The following is a 27,325-nucleotide window of genomic DNA, read 5'->3' as shown; positions in this document are numbered from 1 at the left end:
CAGCTTAATTTCCATCAAAATGGTAAGCCATTCGACATTTGGCCATTAGCCTGCTACGTAAGAGTATGGTAGAATGCAATTTCCTGACGCCTAAAATAGTAATGCCCTCTTTGGCACACAGCTGGCAGGAGATTTGCGGCTGCTTGGATGCTTCAAAAAAGTTTTACTTGAGCCAAACGTAACTTATATTGATGGATTTGCCCAGTCGCCCACACACTGTGCGCATCCTGTCAGGAAATGTGCCACGTCTGTTTCTGGTCGATGCTTTGAGCTGTCCAACTCGCCTGCGCACAACTCTCCCTCCACACAAAGGAAGTTAAAAGGCGGCGCTGCAATAGAAATTGATTTAGCATTTGTGTGCACGAAAATGTGCAATTTATGTGAATGCCCTGGGATAAAAGTCAGTTGCTGATGAGGCTGCTGCCTTAGCTTCTCGCTCTGCCAGGCCACAAATATGCCGCTGGTCATGCATCAATGATAACCACAACGCTAATAGTCCCACCTATATAGATAGCTTTCAAAATCTACCTAAATTCATGGCGTGCGCGTGGCTAATGCATTTTTCAAGTCCAGTGCATTATTTAGCTGGCACAAATGCTGTTCACTTGCTCAATTGCTCAATTGGTCAGTTAGTCATTCAGTCAGTTGTGCGGTCAGGCAATTCGTTTTGAGTATTACCAACCGCAGCAGCCATAGCCGGCGCTCACACTCGATGGTTAGGCCTGATTGCAGCAACTAATGCACTGGAGGTCGGCGGGCTTCCCTGTCGCACAACCGCATTATTTGCATACACAACATGTTTTCTAAATACTTAAATAACACTCGTGATCGCCTAAATATGTATAGACAACAAATGTTGTCTTCAATTAGGAACTATGAAAATTGTGGAATACAAAAATTGATTTTACAAAACATTTCGTATTCACTCGATATCCATTTTACTTAGAAGCCAATGTAGAAGCAGTTTTATTTTAGTAAAAATAATAATTTTAATAATTTCTCCCTAAATAATAAACAAAGCCACCATCATATCTCTTAAAAATTATGGAAACAAGTGTTATTCCTAGCTGCATATATATAAACATAGCAGACATTTCTTATAAGCTTAAGGACTGAATACTTGTAACATATTCCATATTCTATTCCATCCTGCTTAGATATAACGACTGTGTATATCTAAACCACACAATATTTTGTCCTAAACCTTGTTAGTTCTAGGTCGCAATCGGATTGGCAATTGAAATCTTGGTTGGGATTAAGGCAATTCGAGGGACGAGGACATCTTAACCTTTGAATGGTGCCTTTTCTAAAAGTTGCTTTGAATTATTTAGCAGGAATAAAAATCAAATCCTCTAATTGACTCATTACTGAATGTTAGAATATTTGAAAAGTCAAACACATCTATCTATTGCATTCCAATGACCATCCAATCTTGAAGCCAGATGCACAAGCTTGCAAAAATGATGTACCTCTAAGACTTTTAATATCTAGATACTCGTACTTGGGACAGGCTTGGAGAAAAGTTCAGCATAGAAGCATGGTTATGACTATTTAAAATATTGCTTATAGAAAAGGAGCACGATTTTGAATTCATTTCAACTTCCGCATAGATGTTTTTCTCCATAAATTCAGACTAAATACATAAATATTAATGCTTTTCAACTAGAATAATTATTGTAGAAAAGTAAAAAAGTTCTTCCCATTAAAAAGTTAGGCAAATGCTCGATCCTATTCAAATGATTGCCTCTGTATTATATATATGGGTGTATATATACAATATATAGGTGTATATATATACGATTATATGTACTGTGCACGATTCGCAATTCCAGCTTGTGTTGTTTTGCCAGTGTGTGAGTGCCGCGGTCATAAAATGTTGCGCTCATATTTTATTGATTGTGCATTGCCAAAGCAAATGCGGCAGCGGGCCATTGATGATGTTGCCTTTGCCACTTCCTCTTGCCGCGCTCCATCCTCCCTCGGCGGCCATTGCCTGTGTGCTGCATCATTGGCGTTCTTTTGATGTCCGCTGCATAATTTACAGCAATTTCGAATGCACAGCGTTTTCGATTTTTATTCGCGTCTCGTATTTTGGTACGTATTCGGGAGTATAGGCTTTGTTGATTTAATACTAGACTGGAATGGCAAATTTGCATTTCATGCGCTGAATCGACTAAATTATGCGGCAAAAAAGCTGATGAAAAAATGTGTACAATACAATCAAATGATTTGAGCTGACAATGCAAACACAAATGGGAATAAAGCTAATGGAATGTTTCTGTTTAAATACCAAACGAATAATTAAATGATTTTTAAAGTATAAGAAAAGTTGGTGGACGCAAATGAATGCACTGCCAAAAGAGTTTTAAAAGCTTTTTCGATGCAGATAGGGAGGTCCAAGGGCTGATTCCCGGTTTAGTCTAACAAAGACAGTTTTGCATTAAAGCTGCAACATATTTGTTTAACAGCTTAAGCTTTGGCCGATCACTATTCTATCCTTGTAAGAACAGGGATGGGACTGGGTTATAATTTTCCATTTATTTGTAGATTTTTATCGTGCATGGTTTTTTTTCTATTTCAAACGTCTTTAATCCTGCAACTTACTATATTATGCCTAATTTGTTGTTGTATCATAATTTCTTAAGTTTTTATTTGCTTTATTTAACTTGATAACTTTATTGAGTTATTGATAACTTCATTGAGTTTCAACAATAGAAGTTTGTTCTAATCTCAAGGGCATGGCATTTAACTTAAATAACAGTCAATAAAGATAAAAGTAAACACCTCCAGCTCAATGGTGCAGACAACTATATTTTCTTAGCGAGACTCCCATAATGCATTTAGAATCTGTGAGAAGTGTCTTGAAAATATCTTGACTCAAGCAAAAATTACATTTACATAATGCAAGCCAAATTGACAGCAGAAATGGCGCAGCGCGCTGGCCACGTACCCAACTCCCATAAACCACTTCGGCGCCCTTGCCACACCTACACCTCTATCGAGTTGCTTGGCCTTCTTGGTGCCGCTGCTGCTGATGTTGCAAATAAAGAAAACAATAAAGAAATTGCAAGAGGCAAGCGCGCAAAAGATGAAATAAACCCACAACGAAAACAAAGTCGTAAATTCAATTTAAAGCATGACAGATTGCCACAGTGCGGCTTTGCGTTGGTTTTCGGTAAGGGGGTGTGGGGGTCTTGGGGGCAGGGGGTAGCTGGGAAACTGCACAATGCACAACTGCAGCACAATATGAGAGAGGCTGGGCGAAAACAATACCGTAGCTTCGCATGACGCCGTCTCCGTCTATGTCGTCGCCTGCCTCTCCTCCGCCTTGGCGTATGCAACGACTTTTGCATAGAAAGTATAAGTATGTATGCATGTGGCTGTGTGCGAGTGGCGGTTTGTGTGAAAAAAAATATTTTCCACCATTTTAACAAAGCGTTAAGAATTAGGGTCGAGTTTCTGACTGGCTTGCAGCTTGCATGAAATGCAATTTAAGGCGCCAGGAATTAAATAGGTTTTAATAAGCTGAGCCACTTTAGACACGGCAACAACAAAAGCGACAACTCCTGGAAATTCTGCGCAAGCTGCGGGTAACTAGCTTTTTATAGCTCGCGTAAGAGTTGTGGCCCACACACACTTTCCCATTCCCCACATCCCGCCATCATATAAGTATAGAATTGTCTGTGAGCTGGTGGCGTCGCGAAAACGAAATAAAAATAGAACCCCCCTGGCAGTCATGGCAGCCTCGGGCTGTTGGTGGGCGTTCTCGTCTGATTTTATAGACGGAAAGAAGGTGCTAGTGGCAGGCAACAGTAGCAGCACTTTCTGCAACAAGAGGGCCGTCGAGCAGGCAGGGAGGCATTACAACGTTGATGTTGGCGCGCCCGCTTTTGTTGCAATACGCGAAAGTGCAATTTGAGCCGTAAGCCATTTTTGGTGCCTTTTATGCGTTGGGCATGGCAAAAAGAATGCAAAGATTGCAATGCTTGCTTGCCACTTGCAGTAGCAGTAGCAGTGGCAGTAGCAGTTAGCCGAGTCGGCAGGCAGCTAAAAGAGTGGATGCCAGCGGCCATTTGTGCCTGTGACCCAGTTTTTTGACTGCCACTCTGGCAGCCTGTCTGCCTCGCATTATCCCCAGCGTGGCAGCTAAAACATTAAATAATTTCGTTTGCCTGTTGCCAAACCACACAATGGGGAATATTTCAATATTGCTGATCAAAATATTTTGCTTATAAGTTTATAAATGCATTCATATACAATTTGATTTATCTGCTGCTGAGGAGATCCTGCAAAGTAGTTTATGTGTCTCTAGGACTTAAACTCCTTTCGTGGAGTTATGCATGGCTACTTTAAAGCAATTCTGTGGCTTGAGAAACGAATACGTATCTCCGTTTGTGTGTGTGGCGTGTCGCACAAAATTTCATAATATCCTTTTATCCTTTAAATAACCAGAAAAGAAACACCACAGCTCAATCAGAATGAGATCACTAAAAAAAAACTCGGCGAGGTAAGTAATAAATAAAGATTGAATAAACTGGTTGGATATATTTAATAGATGCAAGTGGGTACGTTTTTAATAAAACTCAAAGCGAGCGGTCCACTCTACGAGTTGACAGGACGGGTATGTTAGTGATGTGATCAGTAGATTAAAAGAATCCTGGACCCAAGAAGAAAAAGAAATGTTTATTTGGGGTTAATATCGAAAGTATTCATAATTCGAATCTAATAATGATTGGTGCCTCGAGCAATAGCGTTTGAAAGGCAAATGTCTTCAAACCATTGTTTAGGAACTGTTTGAATTAAATTTTTGAGTTGTATCAAATTTTTATCATTTCTTCCATTTAAATAATATTGTATTTCTTAATACGACTTTAAAATCAAGACTAATTTAATTAGAAGTAAAATAATTTAATTCTCTGCCTGTACTATACGTTATGTGACTTTGTTTGTTGAAATTGCAAAGTTGCCCCACTATGTATGCTCAGGTGGCAGCTAATTTAATTCGCAAGCTTTGTGCATTTGGTATTATGGCGTATAATAATGTTACACCTGTGAGACCGCCATTCAATATGGTTAATTGTTACAGCAATCCCACTGACAGCACAATTAAAGCCAATACATTGGCTTGATGGCAACACTGCCACCGAAGCGAGCGCGTGCCGGCCTCAGATTGCAGGCAATCAACAGACGGGGCCGCAGCAGCCACAACAGCACGCACACACAGACGCAGATAAAAGCGCAGCGGGCGTTGCATTATAGGTTTACAGTTACATCGCTGTTCTATATAGATATATATGTATGTATGTACCAGTATATGGGGTGCATCTCAAAGGGCTGGGCAGGAAACGCGCACAAATTGCATTTTAACGCATGCAAATTGCCAACGTCGTCCCGCGGCGTGTTCGCATTTATTGCATTACTGTTGTATGCGTGTGGGAGAGTGTGTGTGTGTGTATGTGTGAGTGTGAAAGTGGGTGTGTATGTACCGCAATTGCCACTTTGCACTTTTCCCACCACAAATGCAAACGTAAAAACTGTGGACTGTTAAAGGGAGAGGGAGAGAGAGTTCAAAGCTGACCTGTTAAAAGACGTGCAACGGTTGCCAGTGTAGCCAACATTTGTCTTTTTTTCGGTTCATATGTTGTTGTTGTTGTTGCTGCTGCTGTTTTGCTTTGGGTTGCCGGTTGCCAATTTGGCAAGCGCGCATGCAAAAGCTTCCACTGCTTGGTCGTTTATTCGGTTGTTGTTGCTGTTGCTGCTGCTGTCGGTTTCATTAAGCCGCCAGCGTCAAGTGACAGTGCAATGGGCAGCCTGCAAAAACAGAAGCAAAAACAACTACATGGAGAGCAACAACAGTAACTACAACAGCAGTATACATACGTACATGTTGGCTGGCGGCAGCATTTTATGCCTGCTGCAGCTGTTAAATTTTCCATAGCCGACTTTCAGGCGGCATCAAAAAGTCCGACGTGGTGCGCTTTTAAAATGTCAAGTCAATGTGGCTGATTTTTTTCAGGCCCCTCCCACAACGCCCGCTTTTATGTTTGTCGGCCATAGATTACATGGACTACCAGCCAGTGCAGGGCAGGGCTCTGTAAATGTTGTTGTTGCTGCTGCTGCTGCTGTTCATGGTTTTTTGTAGTTGACTGTAAATTTATGGTCAAGTCAAATATTATGCATACGCATCATTGCGTTTAATAACAATTTCTGCCTTGCTTGACAATGCGTTGGCCGGCGACAGAGGGGGGAGAGGAGAGCTGTTTGTATTCACTGTGTGTCTTTGGCATCAAGTTGAGCTGAATTAAATTAAAATAAATCTCTTTTGCATTTTTAAGCAAACAAATTGAACATGCAAGCACAAGTATCAGACAAACTAAGCCTGACATCATACTATGTAGAGGTATTGCAGATGAAGAACAAGAGAACCAAAACTGTAATGTAGTCGTCGAATCTGGCATTTCTTTATCCCTAACATATTCATACATGTGCGGAAGTGTACGAAATAAGATAACGATTTTTAGACTTTAACAATTCAAGTTTGCCTCCTCCTGATTTACTTGGATGTATATGTTTCTCTTGTTACCCTACGGAAACAGGGTATAATAAGGAGTTGCCATATGCTTTGCTATATTGTTTTAAAACGGTTCTTAATGGGAGGTCAGTTGTTATAAATGTTAATATAAATCCAATGTAAACAAATTTGTGGAACGTATAGATATGAATATATACAAAATACAATTGCATCCTAATCTTTAAAAAAATATGCATTCAAATACATATATTAACGTCACACACAATACTGATCAGGGAAGATAAAATGATAAGTACTTGTATGTATTGTTCCTCAATTGAAAGAGTTAAAGTTTGGCAAATTATATTTGGCTAAAGTCGCATTTCATTTTGAAAAACTGAACTTCATGCATACCTACAGTATTAAATGAAAAGATCTATTTTAAGTCTAGAGTCCAGGCTGTAGGCTTAAATTAAGATGAGTTATTGTTTATTTTGTTAGTCGTAGGTACAAACAATAGGATTTTGTAATAATTTTAGTAACTTGGCTATTGCTTTTAAGGAAGTATAATAAAGTATATGCATAAATCCTTATACAATTTAGGCAAGTTTTAAATCAGAGCCTTGCTGATCCTTATATTTAATTCCGCTTCAGAATCTTTAGATATCGTCTCTTGCACATTAATTTAAAGTAAAGGCTTAAAAGTTGCGTTGAAGAGCCATGGAACATGCACGAGAAAGGCGCCAGGATATGGCCCATACACTCGCACATTATGTATACGCCACGTGTGAGCATTATTCATACGTCATTGCGCTTGAATGTGGCTGTCGACTGGGTGTGGGTGTTTCTGCATTTGCTTTGAAATTTGACAGACGTGTGATTGTTTGTATGTGTGTGTGTGTACCCGTATGTGTGCTTGCACTCATATGCATTTAAATAACAAAATTAAAATAGAACAAATTGTACGCATATTTCATTTCGACTCAACACTCCCCTATCCTTTACTCTCTCTCTCTCTCTTGCAGATGAACAAAAACACGCAGGCGAGCAACAATAAGTATGTTGGGGAACGCAAGCGTTGGATACACGATCCGTCGAGTAAGTAAAATAAAATGCGATGAAAACTTAAAACACGCACATACAATTTGTATATTAATTGTGTCGAGCAAATAGCTCGAATAGGCCATAAAGTGAAGGTCAAAAGTTTGTGAAGGCATTCTTAAAAATTAATAAATTAAAAGCGATATAGTTAAAAGGTTTCATGGCCGCTCTCCTTTATCGTTCGCAGGTGACCTTTGTCGGCCGCTTAACTGCAAGAAACGTGAAATTTGCCTGCTCGAGGACGAATATAGTGCGGTGTGCGTGTCGAAGAAGGAGCTGCACAAGAATCGGTGAGTGCCGGAGGCTTGTTAGCCCCGTTTTTGTTGCTCATGGTCTTGTTTTTGGTCTTGCTTTGGCTCTTGTTTTCGCTACTGTTTCCCAACTTGCTGTTAAATTTTATAAACTAATTAAATTGAAACTTGGTCGCACGTCCGGCCACCTTGTTATCTGATCGCCAACTCCTGACACACAGCGATGAGATAATCACAAAGGCCAAATACTTGGAGGAGGAAGCGAAGCGTCGTGTCAATCAGCAGGACAACCAGGACGACATTAACAATGACAACGAGCGCGACGATGAGGACAACAGCAGCGGCATTAGTGGCAGCAATACCAACGGCAACAACAACAACAAGGACTTGGATGAGAACGACGACGAAGATAAGAGTCTAAGTCTGGGTGACGATGATGATGAGTCAAAGGAGGATGATGTCTTCTATGAGAACAGCATAGCCGCTGGCGACAAACAGCAGCAGCAGCAACAACAACAACAGCAGCAGCAATCAGCGCCACAGCAACAGCAGCAGGACGACGATGAGGAGTTGGAGTGAGTATTTAACTGAGCCGACTTTTCCTTCCTCTTTTTCATGCTTTACACTTTTCTTTGCATTTTAATGAAATTTTCACATTTCATTTAACAAATTTTGCATTTTCAAGTGGCTATGGTGAGGGTGTGAAAAAGGGTTGATACTGCAGCTCTCCCTGCAGCAGAATTCGGAGTTGGGGTCGGGGTCACCTTTAACATTAAATTGGCGACCCCTCATTCCCTCCCTATCTCTGATTTGCATGGCTATGGGTCATCATCTTGGGTGCGGGCTGCCGCTGCTGTTACGCTAATAACAAATTGTTTTATCGTGTATAAAAATTCCACAATAAATTTTCAGTACATTTTGTAACAGCCGCGAAGGGGAATGAAGTGGGAGAGGTTAAAGGGGTAGGCAGCATTTTGTGGGCCAGGGCTATTTCTGTATTTTTTTTCTTTTGCCTTCCCCATGCTGCTGGTTTTTGTGCTGTGTCGACGGCATTTTTATTGTTGTTGCTGTAGCTGGCTGCGTGTTTGTGCTGTTTTTGCTTGGATGCCTTGCAACGACAACTTTACGGCCGGTTCCCCGCACTTTACCCTTTGACGTGTGCTTGGGGCTGTGTAGCTTCGTGTATACGTATCCTTTGACTTGTTCAACGTTATCGTTTTGACCCTAACCCAAATTGTGAATTTACACGCAAGCAGTCACAGCCGCAGCCGCCATAGCAGCAACAACAACAGAAGTAGTAGCATTGGAAAAGGCAGCTAAATGAGGTCCTGATGTAGTGGGAGGAGCTGCGGCTGCGGCTGTTCGCTGCCTGATTGTGGGCCTATAATGTGCGTATGTGTTTGAAGTCAAAGTTGATGTGGCAATGAGCTGCGCAGGCCAAGGTTCAATCGTTATGATTGAGAAAACGTATGACGTTGAGGTTCTTGTATTGATAAGGGACCAAAGGATACGTGTGTTGAATACAGGTGGCATGTTATGACGACCATTTAAATGGTTTTTTGTCTTCCAAGCCTTATTTACGGTGTCTACTTCTGAGTCCTCTCTGCCAAAATTAGGTATTTGGTCCCATCTGTATTTATAAATATTGTGAATTCAATGTTCTACCATTAAATTGACAAATGTATTCCTTAGTAAATATACTTATTTAAATGAGTGGACCAAAGAAGCATCTCGTTTTCTTTCCATTTTAACTATATTTACAGTTTGAATTATTTTTCTTGTTTTACTTTTTGTACTTATGCCCCTAAATGGCAAGTTTCTCTACACACGTTAATTTGAGAAGGGAACACTGAATTGAGCCATTAACAAATACAACAGATTACAAATTCCATTCCCTTGCCATCCACACTCGCCATGAATATATGACCGCATTGACTAAATCATCGACGTGTCAACTTTTATATTCATCACCTTGAAGAGCGTTTGAAGTAGCACTTGGTGACCTGGTTGGCCATTATCAGTCATAATCGCGGCATAAAATAAAACTCAACAGAAGGCGCATCGTTGGCAATGGCTTTAATAAGGAAAGATAATCCCAAACATGAGCGCACCCAAAAGCCCTAAGCCAGCTCTGTTTTCTTGGCTCCTTCCCGCTCCACTCTAGCAGTCTGTTTAAACTTTTTAGTCAAACTCATTCATTTTGTTAGAATGTTTATTTTTCTGTTTCCTTTTTTTGTTTCAGGACTTTCCTGCTTTTTTTTTGTTGGAGATTAGTTTCATACGCGTTGCTTGACACTTTTCTTTAAGGGGCGCAGGACAGTTGGCAGTGACAGGTGCGCCTTTAAGTAGCTCTGTTTATCTTGTGCCGGCAGTTTGTAGAATTTTCCACATCCGTCTTCACTTTTGCTGTACGTCCTTCCTTTTCATTTGGCACGAATGGAAAATTAATTTTGCGAAATGCTTCAGTATCTACATTTCGCCGGAATATTTTAGCGTGTGCTTGAATGTCCTTCGCACACGTATAGAAGTGCGTAAGTGTGTCTAATTTTTGAGAAGGATTGAACCTTTTCGTAGCATTATATTGACTGGTTTTACTCTTTTTCCTCTTCTTGTTGCTGTTATATTCGTGTGGAGGGTCATGTTGGTGGCCCGAAGGGCTTGTTATTGAATTAAAATCAATATTTATTGTTAACACTCACACAGTGTAGGCCAAATACTATTAGACGAGTAGGGCATAAAAATCAATCTGCCCACCAGCCAGCGCCCTAGTTGCCTTGTCGCAAACATTAAAAATGGCTTTTGACATATTTCACGCATATTCCTTTCATTTTGCTTTCACAAAAATTTCTCTTTTATGCATATCTATGTCAATGGCATAAAATATGGATAGCGCGTACGAGCGCCGAGCGCCGAGCGCCTGGCGCCTACCGCCTGAAAGCATATCTGCCTAGCTGATGGGAGCAGGGGAGCAGGGGAGGGCAGGGGGTGTGCATAAAAATCAATAGTTGGCGCGTACGATTTCGTTATCTGCCATTCATCGCTGTTGTCTACATTGTCGTAGGAGTTCTTTTCAGCTAAAGTCTAACAAAAGATTTGCGAAAGGGGCACAAGCACACATAAATACAAACGCACACACACACACATACAGACACATTGACTCACACTCGCTCGTCCACACATGCTGAGAGAGTTGCGCGGTTGGTGTAATAAATTCCTAAACATTCAAGCTTATTTCCCTCCCATATTAAAGAGTTATGAGATCAGCCTGAACAGCTTTCTTTCTGACTAAAAAAAAAAACGTTTGAAGTTCAAAACTCCGCAGCCTAAGAATAAAAATATATGAAAATAAATACTTCTTCCATAACACCGGGCTTGTCCAATTTAGCTCCAATGCCTATCGTAGACAAACCTTCTTTATAGTTGTAGATTTAGGATATGTTAATGCGATAAGTGTTGTACCCCGTCATTTCCTTATATGGTTTTCTATACGAGTAGCTTGCGAGCAAACAAGATTGGTACTTCCATGAATACTTCCTTGTTCAAAAATATGAAACGAATACAAAACGTTACACAATTGAAAATTGTATTCAATATTACTCTCTCTATAAAACATTTAAAAAAGACAGCCTTCCCAGCAAGTAGCACAATTTTTAAATAAGATCGACTCATCAAAGTAATCGCAATGGTTATTTCGACCTTAGCAATATTTATATTTATGATTATTTGTAGCCTAAGATATCATAAGCATATCATAGGTATAAATATTTCTAGTTCTTTGACTAAACCTTTATTATGCACATGTAAAAATATTCAAAAAGATCATCATTTTCTCCTTAGCTTTAGATTCCTGTTCGAGCAAATAAGTTCGTATCGGACACATTTGTAATTTGTCTGGCTCTGATGTACCTGCGCAATCGCGGTTTTCAAAGAGCTTTAAAGTCGAATAATCGGATGAACCGGATAATCGAGGTTTATAGGTTTACAGAATGTTATCTTTGTTCTCATCTAAAATTTGTGAAGCATCAATCAGTTTATTCTTTAGGAAAAGGAATCAAAAAAAAAGATTTCTAAGACGACAAAACGATTATGATTATCGTGATTAATTCTGTTATGTTTGTAATTTGTAAAATAGACTCACTTATTAATTTATTAAATGTAGCTCAACTTGCATATTTGCAGTTTTCCAATTCTGACACCGAGAATCAAATGGACCGAATTATTGTTTCAAAAACTGGTATGGGAGACAAGTTGGCAAAAAAAAGGGCTGAAACAATAGGCTTAGTTAGTCTTTTGAATTCATCAGATAGGGACAATCGCAAAACTTAACGCCATTTAATTTGCTTTAGTTGTACCGTAGAGCGAACGTTTTAAGCCACTCTCGGGTTCATAGGTTGCTTATAATAAACCATAAAACATCACACACATGCGCGCACATAACTCATATATTGTTGGCCATTGTTTACTGTAACAATATGCTGCTGCTGTTACCACCGCTGTGTTGTTGTTCTAACTATGCCATGAGTATGGGGCTCTGCACACACCTCAAGGGGGGCTGGAGCCTGCCTCAACACAGGTCCCCTGCCCTGCTACTAAATGTTCTGGCCCTGGCAGATATACGAAACCACTGAGCTGTTTTGTGGCTTATGCAGCCAGAAACTGTTGGCTGTTTTGGCTCTTCAAAAGCTGCACTCAGAAGGGGACGGACCAGCAAGTGGCATACTCAGACAGTTGGGAACATCAAGCTATCTGTATCAGCGAGTGTTGGCTTTATCAGGAGGAGCACATGTGGGGGTTGTGTGTGTGTTTGTTGTTTGCTGAAAATTGAAAGCAAATATTTGAGTAAAATTTTCAGAGAATTTTGCTATGAAAGCAAACAATTCTAATTGTGTTGGTGTGAGTATAGTGTATACATAGATATGTGTATGTAATATTTGTTGAGTAATTTGTGCAAAACAGCCGCAAGTCCTGGTCAGCCATTGACCCAAAGTTGAATGCTACACTCCATGGCTGTCATAAACAATGGCCGACATCGCCATTTTGTCTTGTCCTTGTCATGCTGCTTGTTATTTAAACATTTTACAATTTTAAATTGTTGCCTCCTGTTGGCTAGTCTGTTATTTATTCGGCCTAGGAATTTCATTAAATGTTGAACAGAAATTGCATATTTGTCCTTGGATTTAGATGAGAACAAAGAGCAACAGCAATCGAAGCAGAAACATTTCGTGTTCACAACCGCAAAGCTACTGTATTTTTAATTAAAAGCGTCTTTATATTTGATTGAAGAGCGCACACCAACGCCTCAAGCACACACACACACACACACACACACACACAGACACTCTGCCATTTTGTGGCTGCTATAGCGCATACTACGAATATATACGAGTGCTGGTATTTGTTCATTTTCTTTGGCCTGGGCAAAGAGTTTTTATTTCTGGCTCGCCTTAAATGCCATGTAAATATTGGCAGCAATAAGTTGGCCGCATCCAGCACAGAGAAAACCCATATAAATTGCCAGTTTATTTGATTTTATTTAATTTCAGCATTTTTACTTATTTCGTGCTCGTGCTCGTGCTCCGGCTCGGCAGCGAGAAAATGAATTTTGGCTTACTTGTATATTTTTGCAGAACAGCAAATAGCAGGAAGCAACAGCAGAGAAGGACACACAAAGGCGAACAAGTGTGCGCAATGTTACAAAATGCGCAAAGTAAATAAGAGTATGTAAATGTGTATCAGGATGTGCATAGTATTGTTTGTGAGGCTAACAATAGCCAAAATCAATAGTCGCAGAAGTGGAAGCACTTCCTCTGCGAAGCCAGAGCTCCAAAATGTGTGTGAGCAGAAAAAGAACTCAAGTCTATTACCAATTTGATTCTGAAATATTCATGTGCATAAATCAAAGTATCAAAACTTCAATATTTTTAAAATTTCAACAGTGAATTTGTAGAACAAAGCCAGCCCATTGTGATGCCACGTGGACGGTTCCTATTCCCGTCTGCTTTTGGTATCTATGCGTTGTCTGAGCATACCTAAGATCCACCCGGAAGCCTGGATGAATTTGGATATATGCTGCGGTTTTTTTGTGGATAGTCTTGTGGGAGAAAGTTTTGAAGAAGTTGGCTCCCAGATACCGGTGTCTGGTTTTAAGTAGGGCTGGCCAGTCACAGAAGAGGTGGGTCTTCGTTTACTTCTCTTCCGCATCACGACATCCTGTTCTGGCTTCAGCCGAGCAGTGGCTTTTTTTTATACGGACAGACCGCGTTGGGATAGCGAAAAGCTAGTAGTCAGACAAGCTACAAATGGTACAGCTGATGGCTTTCCTTAGATAAGGACAGTGGTACAGTGGTGTCAGCTATGTCCCTGTGACCTGACACCCATATTAGGTAGAAAGAGAACTGTTCTGTCATCTCCTGAAAAGATCTGCGACGGTTGTACATCGATGTCGAGATCTGCCATGTTGTTCAGTAAACAGTTTAAAAAGTAAAATTTGAAAAAAGAACAGCCCAACAGTAATGATTTTCAAGTATCTGCTTTATTTTCTACCAATCCTTCTTTTTGTACATGAATTTTATTGTTTGGTACTTCTTCTGCCTAAAAAATTTATTGTCCTTTTAGAGGTTCGTATTTCCCCTCTCTTTCGCCTTGATTCCTTATTACTCTTCAAGTGAACAGTACAGTTGGAACTATTCGCCCACATTTTCAAAATCTGATTTACTGCTAGTCCGTAGTTATAGTGGCAAGTTGATTTACGAATAACCTCCTTACTTGCTGTTGCGCTATGAGAAATATTTAAATATTATTTTATTTGTTGCTCCAGGAAATACTCTCACTAATGCTTTGGCCTTTATGCCTATAATTGAACAGCAAATTGGTTGAAAAGCTGAAAATTGCTGAAAATTGTGAATCGATTCAGTTGTTTTAAGCCCTTAAAAAGCCGTAGCTTTTTTTGAAATATTCGTGCCATTTGCACGGCCATAAAGAAATACTCATAAATAAGAGAATTAGAAAAATGGCTATAAAAATGCTGTGCAATTGGCATCCAGTTTCGGTCAATAATAAAGCGAACAAAGTATCGGCTGCCACTGATAAAATTGCAGCCAAAGCCGTTTTAATGAATGGCCAACACGTTGCAGCCGCAACAGCAACAACAACAGCACCAAGAGCGGGCGCAATTAATTCAATTAATTATTTATTTATGTATTTATTTATATTTTGTTAAAAAATAAAATAAAAAGACATGCAATGCATGCAATTCAGATGGTGGTAATAAATTTGATTCGTGGCCAATTGGGCGAACGGATACACCCAAGTGTCTGTGTTAAGCACTGTGTACATGTATGTGTGTGTTGTGTGTGTGTGTGTGTGTGTGTGTGTGCTTGCAAATTACAAGCAATTAAAGCCAAAAGTAAAGCGACGCGTTCGACGACATTAAAATGAATTTTATGTACCAACATTTTGATTGCAAACGCATACAAATCATATAAAGGGTGACTTTATTTAAGAGGCTTTCGTTTCAATTTTTTATAGTCTTTTTGAATGCGACTAATTGTGAGGATGAGCTGAGATGAGTTGTTGTAATGCTCAGAGCTATTTAATGTTGGGAATTGTCTGTGTGCGTGCTTAATTCGCTGAGAGAAATTTAGGTATTGAACAAAGCATTATTCATAAGAAGAGACCAAAGGCTCTCTGTGGATAGTATTAAACTACAAAAAAATAAAAGCTTAAGTGCTGGAGTATTCCATTATTTATGAGTTGTTCTACACGTATTAAGTGTGTATTTTTATTGTATATAAGCATAGGTGATAAACATTTTCTTCTAAAAAGTAGCACGTTTCAGTAATAAACACCCTGTACCAAACTCTTTGCCCGCTACAGCCTTTCAATTAAAATAATATTTTTCCGTGCCAATCATGGCTTTTGCAGCCGATTTTGGTGAAAATGCACATTTTTAGTTAGGCTCAATAAAAAGCTCAAATATACCCAATTTTGTTGCGATACCAAGAAAAAAAATAGTTTTTACTTGTAGTACTAAGAGTATTTGCGGAGTATAACGATTTTTAAGAAGGTTCAGGTTGTAGTGAAGGACTTTTTAAAATTCATGAACACCGAATATTCGTTAGATAATATCTTAATATATATGTATGTACATCAACAAACAAGTTGTCGGTGCTAAGTTTAATTTATATCCAATAAGTCAAATAGAAAATCTTTACGTAAAGAATGATTATTGCACCTATATGGTTTAAAACTTCTCGAAACAAACGGTGAGATGTATAGACGTTTGGCCGGACAGACAGACATGTCGATTCAGATCATTATGCTATTCATATATATACCTATATCTTGGAGTCTACCACGTTAGATTCATTTGGGATTTGGACTTTATAATATGCCCTTAAACTTTCGGGCCAGGATAATAAAATCAACTCTACACGTTCTTAAATTGTACAAAAATACAATTCAGTCACTAATTGTATTTAGTGGGATACATGTAGATTCCAAAAGCTATAGATAGTTCAGTTCCAGTATGGACTGAAACGTTGTCTTGTTAAACATAAATAAATCTATTTGGAAACCCAAAAAAATTAATCATCATTCTTCAAAATATATGTCAACAGCATTACTTCAGTTGCCATAATTTTGTAAAATTTTACAAAGGGATGTATATGTTGTTGGTCTGAAAAATAGCGATAGGCAAACATTATGCCAATACGTTGGGAAATTTAAATTCTAGGAACCTGAGAAGATATAGCCGGAATCTATTAGTTATAAGATAACTCGAGTTGTGCACGAATCAAGAAATTATGCTTTGTACTCGTATGGTTTTGGAAATGCTGTAGAAATTCAAAAAGATTACATTTGCGCTATAAATGTTGAGTCCAGAAGATGTCTAAATTATATTCGTAGGTATGTTTTACATGTATGTAAATGGAATGTTGTAACAGAATTAAAAGAACACCCTTTACATATTAACGTGTGTGCTTGTGTTTCGTAGCGCGTGTACAGCTTAAATATTTGCACAAATTATTAAATAAAAATTCAACTTGGCGTGCGCGTCTGCATGAGTGGCCGGACTTGGATGGGTCGTTGTCGTTTGTTTGCCGGAGCCTCTGCGTGCAGCGCATATAGAATAAATATTTAAATAAAAAGACGCAGGGCAGCACAACGGGTGGCCTCTCACCTGCTCTCAACTGGTACCCACTCGATAGGAGCAACCGAGCAAAAAAAGAAAAAAGAAACTACCTACTGACTTCATTTGCATAAAAATTAATTTTGCATGTCATCTATTTGTATACATATTGTTGTTGTTGTTGTTCTTGTTGTTGTCGTTGGTGTTTTGGTGTGCTCTGCTGATTTTTCTTTTCTGATTTTTCCGCTTTTTTCTCTTCACTCTCTCCACTCTCTTCAACAGCAATTGCAAGCCATGTCCCGTGGCCAAGCCTACGTTCCTGTGCGGCGCCGACAACAGAACCTACTCATCACTATGCAGATTGGATTATCACAATTGCATACATTCGACATCCATACGGATTGCCTGCAAAGGATTCTGTCCATGCAAGGGTAAGTTGCATAGAAATAGGAATAGGCAAACACAAATGGTGACAGGCAAGATGACAACTTGTATAATGCTCGATATACTCACCACCGTATAAGGACTTGCTGGCACTGCCGCAATCAAGAGCCTTCGCAAGAGACTGACCCAGAACAGGAACTGAACAATGGATATTGCCATGCCGAACCAATAGATTGCAAACGTGGTCGTATTTTCTGTTCAATTTGCCATTTTTATTTTCGCAATCATGGCAGCTCGCAATACTGTCCACGCAAACGCAAATGCAGATTGTATTGGCGGTAGAAATAATTGGATAGATCAGGCTAGCTAGCTACTTAGCTATTGTGTTTACTTTTAAAGTTTAATTCAGATGCTTTCTTTACCAATACCAGCAAGCTTCAATTTTAATAGATAATTCAATAAAAAATGTGAAACCTTTTGTGAAATATTGTGAACACAAAACTATAAATCTTTCTTATATGGTTCACGTTTTTTAAGACTTCATCAATAAATCAACACAATATTAATTAAGGATAGTTATGAATAATTCCTTTTTGAGGCGAGTCTGCGAAATTAACATTGATTTATGAGTAATTTTCAACTGCGTTCTGAAAGTTCGTATAATAACGAGTAAATAATCAGGCGGCTTTGAGGTCTGGTAAGAAGATAGATTTTTACCAATAACGCGCTTGAAATTATTGTTGAAGTTATTTTGTTCCATAAATGTCAGCAAATAATCATCCATACCGAAAAAATGGGGATTGAATAAGTGTACAACTGTATCTGAGATGGTACATTAGAAGCTTTTCGCTTAGAGATTTTGAATAGTCAGTTTGCTATGTTTGCTATAAACATAGCGTTTAAATTGCTTAATTCCCCGTACTATAACGTACTAATAACTCTCCTTTTAGGACAGATCTTAAATAAAGCAGCAATTAAAATTGCTTATTGGACGCAGCATAATGCAATTTGTTATAAAATAAAATGCTGGTTTAATTAGAAAAATAGTAATAGCTTTCAATCAATAATAATTTTCTACTTGCCTGTTTATTTCACAAACACAGAAACATGTAATGCATTTAGAAACTGTAAAAATCGTTGAATTCTTTAAACTAAACGATGTAATGCGATTATATGAGGATTTAAAGTTCAATTGAACCAGTTTGGTGAATTTATTTTCAGCCTGCATTGTATTTGTATTTGTTGACGCATTTTAATTAGCACGCCCAACTGTACTTGCGCAAATGTTTTAATTTGGCGCACAAAAACAAACTGCAACGAAAAAAAACATTAAAAGTTGTTTGCATTGCTATGCGTCTGTTTTATTGTGATATTTTCAAGGGGATGGCGCAGCTGCATACAGGATGGTGGCAATTAGCGCCAATTCAGCCACCATCCCATCCCAACACATCACCTCACCCCCGCTGAGCATATACGAGTAAGCGTTTAAAGCAAAACAATTAAAAAGAATTTCAATTACAAATTTAAAACAAAGTGCTCCCCTCCCTCCTACTGTGCATTGCAGGAGAACTTGGCTTCAGCATAACATTTATTAAATATTTAATAGGCAGCCTAACAAGTGGAGGCCATTGTTCTATAGCGCACAATGCAAGGCAAACCACTCAGCTAGCCAGCCAGTCAGTCAGCCAGCACAACAAACACAATAACAGCAAGAGCAGCAACGTTAATTTCGCCGTTTTGTACAGATGGAAGCGCATTGCAAGTTCCTATACTTGTTTTTAATGTTCGTAGTATAGCCAGAAATAAAATACATAAAATAGAAAAGACGCCTCAGTGCATTGCCCACAAAAGTATGCTATAGAAAAGCGAGAGAAAAAACAAAATGCTTCTTGCTCCTCCCCCACTACCATTGCCGATTGGCTTACGTGCAATTTTGTTGCTCGGCATTTTTCAGAGAATGGCGATGGAAAACGTTTGCAGCGCATTGGAGAGCGCGGATATGGCAAGTACAATAAGAAGAGCAGTCTGGAACAGCAGCAGCAGCAGCAACAACAACAACAACAACAGCAGCAGGCCTATAAGGACAGCAGCAACAACAACATTATGATGAATAGCGGCAACATAATGGGCAACAATAACAACGACTTCAATACCATTATGAATGTAAGTAAATATGTGCACAAGGGGTTGCTCGATGAGCGATTGCAAATCGATTTGCTAAAACGATATTTACACGCCCCCTCACACAGGATAAGGAGGATAACAATCGCCACTACAATCACATCAATGCTCAATACACCTTCACGCCCGAAGAGATCAAATATGACAACAAGCACTACAAATATCTCAAGTACACCGCCTACAAGAAGGTGAGTAACTGAAAGGGTGCATGAGTGTTAAGTGGATGCGCGTATGAATGGATGGTTGGATGTTCGTGTATATGGATATATCACTGTACTGTGGGAAGATAAATTTCATGATGTTATCGCAGGGGACTGACTTGGACAATTGTTTCTGTGTTTCTTCACTTATCATGTCGAAGAAATGTTGATTGTGGGAATATTTTGTTGTTGCTTTTTTTTTATGCATTATGTTCATTGTTCATTCGATCTTCCAAAGCTTTTCTGATTCTATATTGGATCGTTTGATAAGGAATTCTAGCTTGATTGCTTTTAAATGCTTGCTTTTAAATTAAGAATATGAATTTCTTGAAAATAAAGCACACTTTTCGGTGGGAAATGCTTTTAAAAACTGTTTTGAAAGCACAGAAAAGAGAACAATATTGAATTTTATTATTTTATCAAATTATTATAATTGGAATTTGCTTTTGAACACTATTTAGAAAGTACAGAAAAGAAACATTTTTCAAACCTTACCAATGAAATAGGTTTGTAGTTTTAATAATAATTGGAATATTAATAAGTATATTCGAATGGGGACATCTTTTGAAAAACATAACCGATATGGTGTGATATTTAAATGATCGTAATAAAATCACGCTCAACATTTTGGGAGCACATCACTGCAGAGCGAATTAAAATGACTGTATAATGTTTGAGCATTGAGTTTAATAAGCACGTCCTTTTCTCTCCCTTATTCTATGCCTTCAAGGATGCACAGTATCAGGAGGACAAGCACAAGATGCGTAGCTACAACGAAGTGGTGGAGAAGCAGCAACAAAAATATAATAAGAACAATAACTTGAACAACGGTAAGAAGAACAAGAAGCCATTTAAAAAATTTGATTCTAAGAAATGGAACAATTGCCCGCAGGCTATCCTTCGAAGTCGGCCGACTGTAAGCCACAGCAACTGACCGCGATTGGCAACCGGCTGCTCGACTGGTTCTCGGTCATCATGGCAGATAGCAAGAAGCGGCGCCAGCACAGTCAGAAATCGAAGGCCCACTTCCCACCAGCCTGCAAGACCGAAGCCAAGTGGATGTTTGGTCATCTGGATCTGAACAACGATGGGTTGTTGTCGCTGCAGGAAATGTACGATCTGGAGCATGACCAGAACGAGCGCTGCATTAAGCCATTCATCGATACCTGCGATCTGGACCAGGACAACTCGATAAATACGCGCGAATGGTGCCGCTGCTTTGAGAAGACCGATCGTCCCTGTGCCGCAGTGCGTCGAAGAATTGCCGGCGACTTTGCAGGTGAGATAGGTACAGGTGGAAATTTCTCAAGCTACATAACACTAATGTTCTCTCTTTTCCTTTTGAATTGTTGAGTTGGTTTTTTGCGTTACGTTTTCTCTCGATTGTATGTATGTAACTGTGTACACACACACACACACACAAACGACCAAGAAAAGACATCAACAAAATGAAAAATATATATAATTGTGCAACAAATTTTAAGCTAAGAGCCAACAGCTTAAATAAGCCAAGCTGCAATTAAATTCAGACTGACTATGGCTTTATTAAGTTTTCTTCTCTGTCTTACTCTTTCTATATCTTTATATATTTCTCTCTTGCTTTTTCTCACACCTCTTCTACGCTTTGTTGTGTCTGATTTGTGCTATTCCACCTACAATTTTTACACTCACTTGAACCTTTTTGAAAACTTTAATCAAGCGCCTGACCGCTGAATTTAAACGCCAACACATACACATTTTGCTAGCTACACACAAACACACATATACACAGGAGTCACCTTGTTGCTCTTTCTCTGATTTTTTCCAACAAACTTTTGTTTTGTGCTCGCTTTCTCCTCCTTCTCTTTCTCTCTCTCTCTCTCTCTATTGCTTTGTCTTTAAGCCCAACGCAACTTTTAAGCCAACAAATTAAACAGTTTTAACAACAACACACTAAACTTTTTCCGTGCTTTTGTGTTGTCATTATAAACTTCAGCTTCTATATACTTGTATACATACTCGTATACTTAATTTTTATAAAACAATTTTTACACGACCCCAAAACACAAAAACAATACTAAACAAAAACTTCGCTTGCGCTGCTTTTGACTTTCTGCGATGGGCTGACATACTCTAAATTGTTCTTGCTTCTTTTGTACTTTATTGTTGTTGCTGTCGCTGTTGCTGTTGACGTTGATGCTGATGGTGCCGTCTCCGCTGCTCCTCTAAACTAATTAGGCGCCTACGCACCCGACTGCGACATACAAGGATTCTACAAGCCAACACAATGCCATAGCTCGGTGGGCGTTTGTTGGTGCGTGGACAAGCATGGCGTTGAGTTCGCCAACACACGCACACGTGGCAAACCCAACTGCGGTAAGTATGCCACACACACACACACACCCACACACACACACACACTGCAACAACTAAGGCAACAACAAAATGTATATTACCAAGTTAAATAGTAAGTGGCAGTGGCTTGTGAACAAGCATTGTTGGCCTTCATTGGCGCACAAAGGGTGTATTTTAAATGGGTGTACCATTTTAAACAAAATTATGAGCCACTTAACTAGGTATGGGCTGAATCCAGATTTGAAGAGGTAGCGCAAGGGACTGTATCCATGGGCAAAGCTTTTTTGTTAAGGCGTACATACGATTTATTTAATTTTGCATTTAGTCGACAATATGTGTTCTCGGCATAAGGTAAAGAGATGCAAACGTTGAAATACAGCTCTGTGGCTTTCTTCTCATCTGACAGACTCTCCTTAGTAGATTATTATCGTTATAATATGTAATACAAATAAATAATTATTTTATTTATTTTTAAGAAGCATAGGCAATTAAATTTATGTTTACTGCATATTTTTACGGAAAAGAAGCACTTAAAGCGAATAGAAAGAGCTCCTAAAGGGCGCCTTATATTTCTCGTTAGCTTAAGGGCAACTTTGTATTAATTGGTTCGACTTATTCGTAAAACAATAGAGCCTAATTGGATCAACCGATATAGAAACGTATCTGTCGACAGATATACACAAATCTTCGCAATAATGCGGAGCTTCCTAGTTCCGTCTTTCGAATAGCTCATTATTTAACTTATTCTGCAGATACTTAAGCGTGCGTGATTTTTCAAAAGCAATATTTGGAATTGACTTTAGCTTGGGTCTACACCTGAGCTATAAGGTGGGCGTGGCAGGCAAACGGCAACTACACACTTACAATGAGCACGCTCGTGTTCGTTCAGCAACCAAACACATGTCGTACAAGCGGGCGTATACGTAATCTGCTTAAGCAGTCAGTCTAACCAACAGGCTTCCAACCACACTGCTTACGCATGTACACATGCCTTTATACATACATATGTACTATAGGTCCAATTTGTGTGCATGTATGTATGAATATACATTCGAACAAAAGCAGGAAGCAGCTCATTTCGGCTTAACTTTGTAGTTATTAAAGTTGGATCGGTTCAGCTCGTAATTGCGTTTCGTGAGAGCAAGTATGTATGTAGATACATAACACATGAGGTCTGGCCACCTCAATGGGCATTTTGCATTCGAAATTAGATGCTTGAAGTGCCAGCTAATTCAATATGCAAGATAAAATGGGCAGATTTGTGTCTAAAGACAAGTCGGTACATAAAAACTAAAGATGAGCCCGAAACTTTATGTCCAATTCCTATAACAAGCTGTTGGTCGATAAACAAAGAAGCAAACAAACAGATTCGTTATGGTAACCTTGCTTGGGGGCATTGGGGCATGCATAAATTTAATTTTGCTCAAATTTAATTTGCAATTCACCTCTCACCCCCTCCCCGCTTATTTACAGAGTCCGTGGTAAATAATGCCGCCTCGCTCACATCCGATGACGAGGACGAGGGCGCCGACGACGAGGACAGTGCGGAGGGCAGCGCCGATCAAATGCTGGTCTTCTAAATGCCCATGGCGACGTTGGCTCCGTTTATTCCATTGAGCAGGCCTGCTGACTGGCTCACGAAATGGCGGCGCATTTCTGTGGCATAAAAAATGAAGGAGAAAATCATGAAAATCCATACGTATAGTAAATAGGCGCAAGGACAGCAGCAGTAGCAGAGGCGAGTCGGCGAGCATTATGGCGTAAGCGTTAAAAAATTAATATTATTATTATGACTAAAATGCAAAAAAAAAGAACAACAACAAGATAACGAAAACACAACAAGAACAGAATGAAGAAAACAAAAACAAAAAGATAAATGTGCAGTAGCCAAGTAAGCGTTTTTGAGAATAAAAAAGGAAAATTAACTACATATAGAAAGAGCAGCCGCAGAAACTCTCGCAAAATGTTACAACAAACCCAAAAGCAAGCTAAACTCATCCTTCGATTTAACGGAAGCGAAACGGAAGCAAAGGCAAGGAGAGAAAAAGTGTAGCATAGTTCTCGGCGCATTGTTAAAAAAACGGAAGTTAGATGAGCAAGCAAAACCAAATCATATTGTATTTAATCAATGCTAAGAGTATAGCTTATAACAGCTCTATATGCGAGTAAGCCCAACACAACAACAACCACAACACAAGTCATCAATTAGTCCAATGAGCAAATTTCGATAGCATAGCGCAGTTCTGTTTTATTTTTTAGATGCCTAGCAAATGCACTGCAGCCATTTTGAATGCGGTTCGTTTTGTTTGAAAAATGAAAAAAAATAAATAAATAAAAAAATAAAAATAAATAAACGCTAGCAATTTGTTCTTGTCGTTATCACACGCAAATCCGTCGTTTAGCTTTTAAAGAAATTAGTATATAAATTAAAATTTTATTGGCTTGTCCTTCTTCTCTTCTTCTTCACCCACCACACTTGAGCGTTTACTTTCTTCTATCTACTACCTAGTCGACTCTCTCCTATCTCTTTCTGCTTTCACAAACGTAACACACGCTAAAAATTCCGCCCAAAAATAAATTTATGTGATAGGTTTTGAAAAATATCGTATCTAACAAAATGTTACAAAACGAAAGGCGAACACTTCACAGCACGTAGCAAACATTTTTTGTGCGCTTTTTTCCATACACAGACAAGCTGTTAACTGGCAGACTAACTAGCAATGGAATGCAGATACTACTAAGTGAGAAGAAAAATGATTTAAAATTGAATGAACAACCCAAAACATACTTGTATATCCTACATAACTGGCAAATTGTAGGCAGTAATTTTGGAGTAGTGGGATATGTACGAAAAACTCATAGTAACATACTGTACTTACAAAAAAAAGAACGCGTTCATTAGTGTTTAAAAGCATTGCCATAGACGATACATAGAACTAGGATATATGCAAACACACACACACACATGCTGATGTGAAAGCCAGGCAAGAGTTGATAGAGCACGGCAATGAAAACAAATGAAAACAATAAACCGAACACAGAAAGACACAGGTGGATATTAAGGCCAGGGCTACTGAGATCTATGAAATTTTTCAATGGACATATACTTCTTGTACTTCAGATACGGCTGCAGACTGAGAGAGAATCTGTTGTTATCGCATCAAAACATTCCTCCTTCAGGTATATGTATATGTATATGCTTTACTATAGTTAAGGCACATGCGTAAAACATGTACGGATGTTAAAGTAGTTTCCATATAAAGGTACAATGTACCAAGAAACAAACAAGGTTTTATACCGATGTACTTATTACAAATTTCAATAAGACTTTGACTTGCATGAAAGCTATTATGAAACCACTTGCTTATTGAGCCTTAAATCACTTCAAAGATGTCCACTTCTGAAAGCCTCCTGGCCCACTGTGCGCCGTACCTAATTAGGTGTTTATTGTGTACATTTTTGTTAAAAAAATTTACGCTCAATTATCCTGCTCTACTCCTTTCAAACAGTCCAAGGCCCAGCATTAGCAATTCTGCTTACACCGAAATAACTAACTGACTAACTGTTTAAAATTTACATTTGGGCATCGTTCTGCCTTGCCGGAAACGAAAATTTGCTATGAACATTTAATGAGTACTACATTTAACCTGCAATCACAAAAAAACAAAAACCAAAAATACACCGCAAATCAAATCTACAAATCTCGACATAAAGCATATATAATATGAAAAAGTATATACGACACATACTACATATAAACTAAAATAAGACGTAAACTTGATAAATGGCAAATGCTTATATATACATACATATATATATATATATATAAATAAATATATATAAACTAGTATGTTTAATGTGTAAGTAAATAAGTGGCATAATTAAGTGTGACAGCAACGGAAATAAAAAATTAGACCTTCAGAGTGTTTTTCCTGTATTGTAGCCAATTTTGACAGCATATTGCGCATAATTTCGAAAGCAGATGTAACTAATTTTTAAAACATTTATGCAAATAAACGAAACACACCCATACTCTCATACTAACGATACAAAAACAAAACATGAAATGAAAACAAAAAAAAAAAAACATGCAAATGCTTGCAAATTATAGCAAATTGTAGTTTCGCTGCGCCTGACAAACAAAACATGCATACGAATAAACTTTTAATTATAGTAACCAAACAAACAAAAAACTGGAATGAAAACCGACGAAGAAGAAGAGTCAACAAAAAAAAAAAACAAAACATTAATAATAGCAAAGCATTAATAACAATCATTTAAAGTCAAGTGAATAGAAATGGAAAATGTGTTTTCGGCTGCATTTAAAATTTATGCGTGGTGTACACAACACTTTATAAACTGACTATAAAATACGATTGTATTTATGTATGTACTAACTTATTGTATTTATCATGCAAATCACATTCCACTTGTATTTAGTGCGCCCAGAGAGAGGAAAACGAATACAGAAACCAATCCAATCCAAGCAAACCAAAGCAAAGCAAAACATAAAACTAACTTTCGCACTAAACTCCATTTTCGCAAAGCAGTTCATCTTTCCATAGTTTTTCATTTATTTACCTAACTTGGCACTACTTGTAAAAGAGAATTAGTCCTCACAGCCATAAGTGAGTAGCAATGGCGGCAATAGCATGGACATGAATTATAACTTCTGAATATACACACCAAGTTGTTTTTTAAGATAATACTTATTGCAAGCGTAAGTTAATTACCAGTCATTAAATATACAAATGTAATACCAAAGTATACAGCATTAAGTTTTCTGTTTTAATTATTGCAAATGTACGATTGATTTATATAAAAGAAGAGATCAATAAATATCTATTATTTAATGCAAACTGAAGTGATTTGTGGAGGAGGAGGGCTTGTGAAAAAACACATATGAATTGTACATGGGCTTGTGCCATGATGTGGTTTCTTTAATAAAACTGTTGAGCGAGACATCAATTTTAAAATGACAGTGCCAACAACTTCTAGCTCGACTCAATACAAACATGACAGATGTTGAGGACTTGGACAATGTCTGACGCTGCTCATAGATCTCAATCGCATGCTCTTATTCCTGCGCTTCAACATGTTGAGCTCCATTGAAAATAATATTATGATTGATTTATATTTCACATTTCAAAACCATTTTATAAATCATGTAAGTATGAACAATGAAAATTACAACTCATTATATTTCGGATAAATAATACATTTTTGCTATGAG

General features: G+C 38.4%; 1 protein-coding gene across 2 annotated transcripts in view; it reads left to right on the top strand.

Annotated features, from left to right (window-relative positions):
* LOC115621930 (proteoglycan Cow) overlaps nucleotides 1-26,951 on the top strand; it is a 57,849-nt gene extending 30,898 nt beyond the window's left edge. The window contains exons 2-11 of one of the 2 annotated variants that reach the window (XM_030515778.1): nucleotides 7,537-7,609; nucleotides 7,800-7,902; nucleotides 8,085-8,438; nucleotides 17,276-17,424; nucleotides 19,332-19,540; nucleotides 19,627-19,746; nucleotides 20,489-20,588; nucleotides 20,651-21,037; nucleotides 21,976-22,113; nucleotides 23,566-26,951. In XM_030515778.1, coding sequence (XP_030371638.1) covers nucleotides 7,537-7,609; nucleotides 7,800-7,902; nucleotides 8,085-8,438; nucleotides 17,276-17,424; nucleotides 19,332-19,540; nucleotides 19,627-19,746; nucleotides 20,489-20,588; nucleotides 20,651-21,037; nucleotides 21,976-22,113; nucleotides 23,566-23,672 — 1,740 coding nt within the window. In that variant the 3' untranslated portion in view covers nucleotides 23,673-26,951. Of the gene's footprint in view, nucleotides 1-7,536; nucleotides 7,610-7,799; nucleotides 7,903-8,084; nucleotides 8,439-17,275; nucleotides 17,425-19,331; nucleotides 19,541-19,626; nucleotides 19,747-20,488; nucleotides 20,589-20,650; nucleotides 21,047-21,975; nucleotides 22,114-23,565 lie in introns of both variants that reach the window. The other variant, XM_030515777.1, reaches the window with a different exon arrangement.
* Nucleotides 26,952-27,325: the final 374 nt, after the last annotated feature.

Source organism: Scaptodrosophila lebanonensis, unplaced genomic scaffold (assembly GCF_003285725.1).
Source record: "Scaptodrosophila lebanonensis strain 11010-0011.00,11010-0021.00 unplaced genomic scaffold, SlebRS2 tig00000024-arrow-pilon, whole genome shotgun sequence".
NCBI classification, from domain to species: Eukaryota; Metazoa; Arthropoda; class Insecta; order Diptera; family Drosophilidae; genus Scaptodrosophila; species Scaptodrosophila lebanonensis.
The sequence above is the reverse complement of the archived record's forward strand: the minus strand, read 5'-3'. Positions and strand labels throughout refer to the sequence as shown.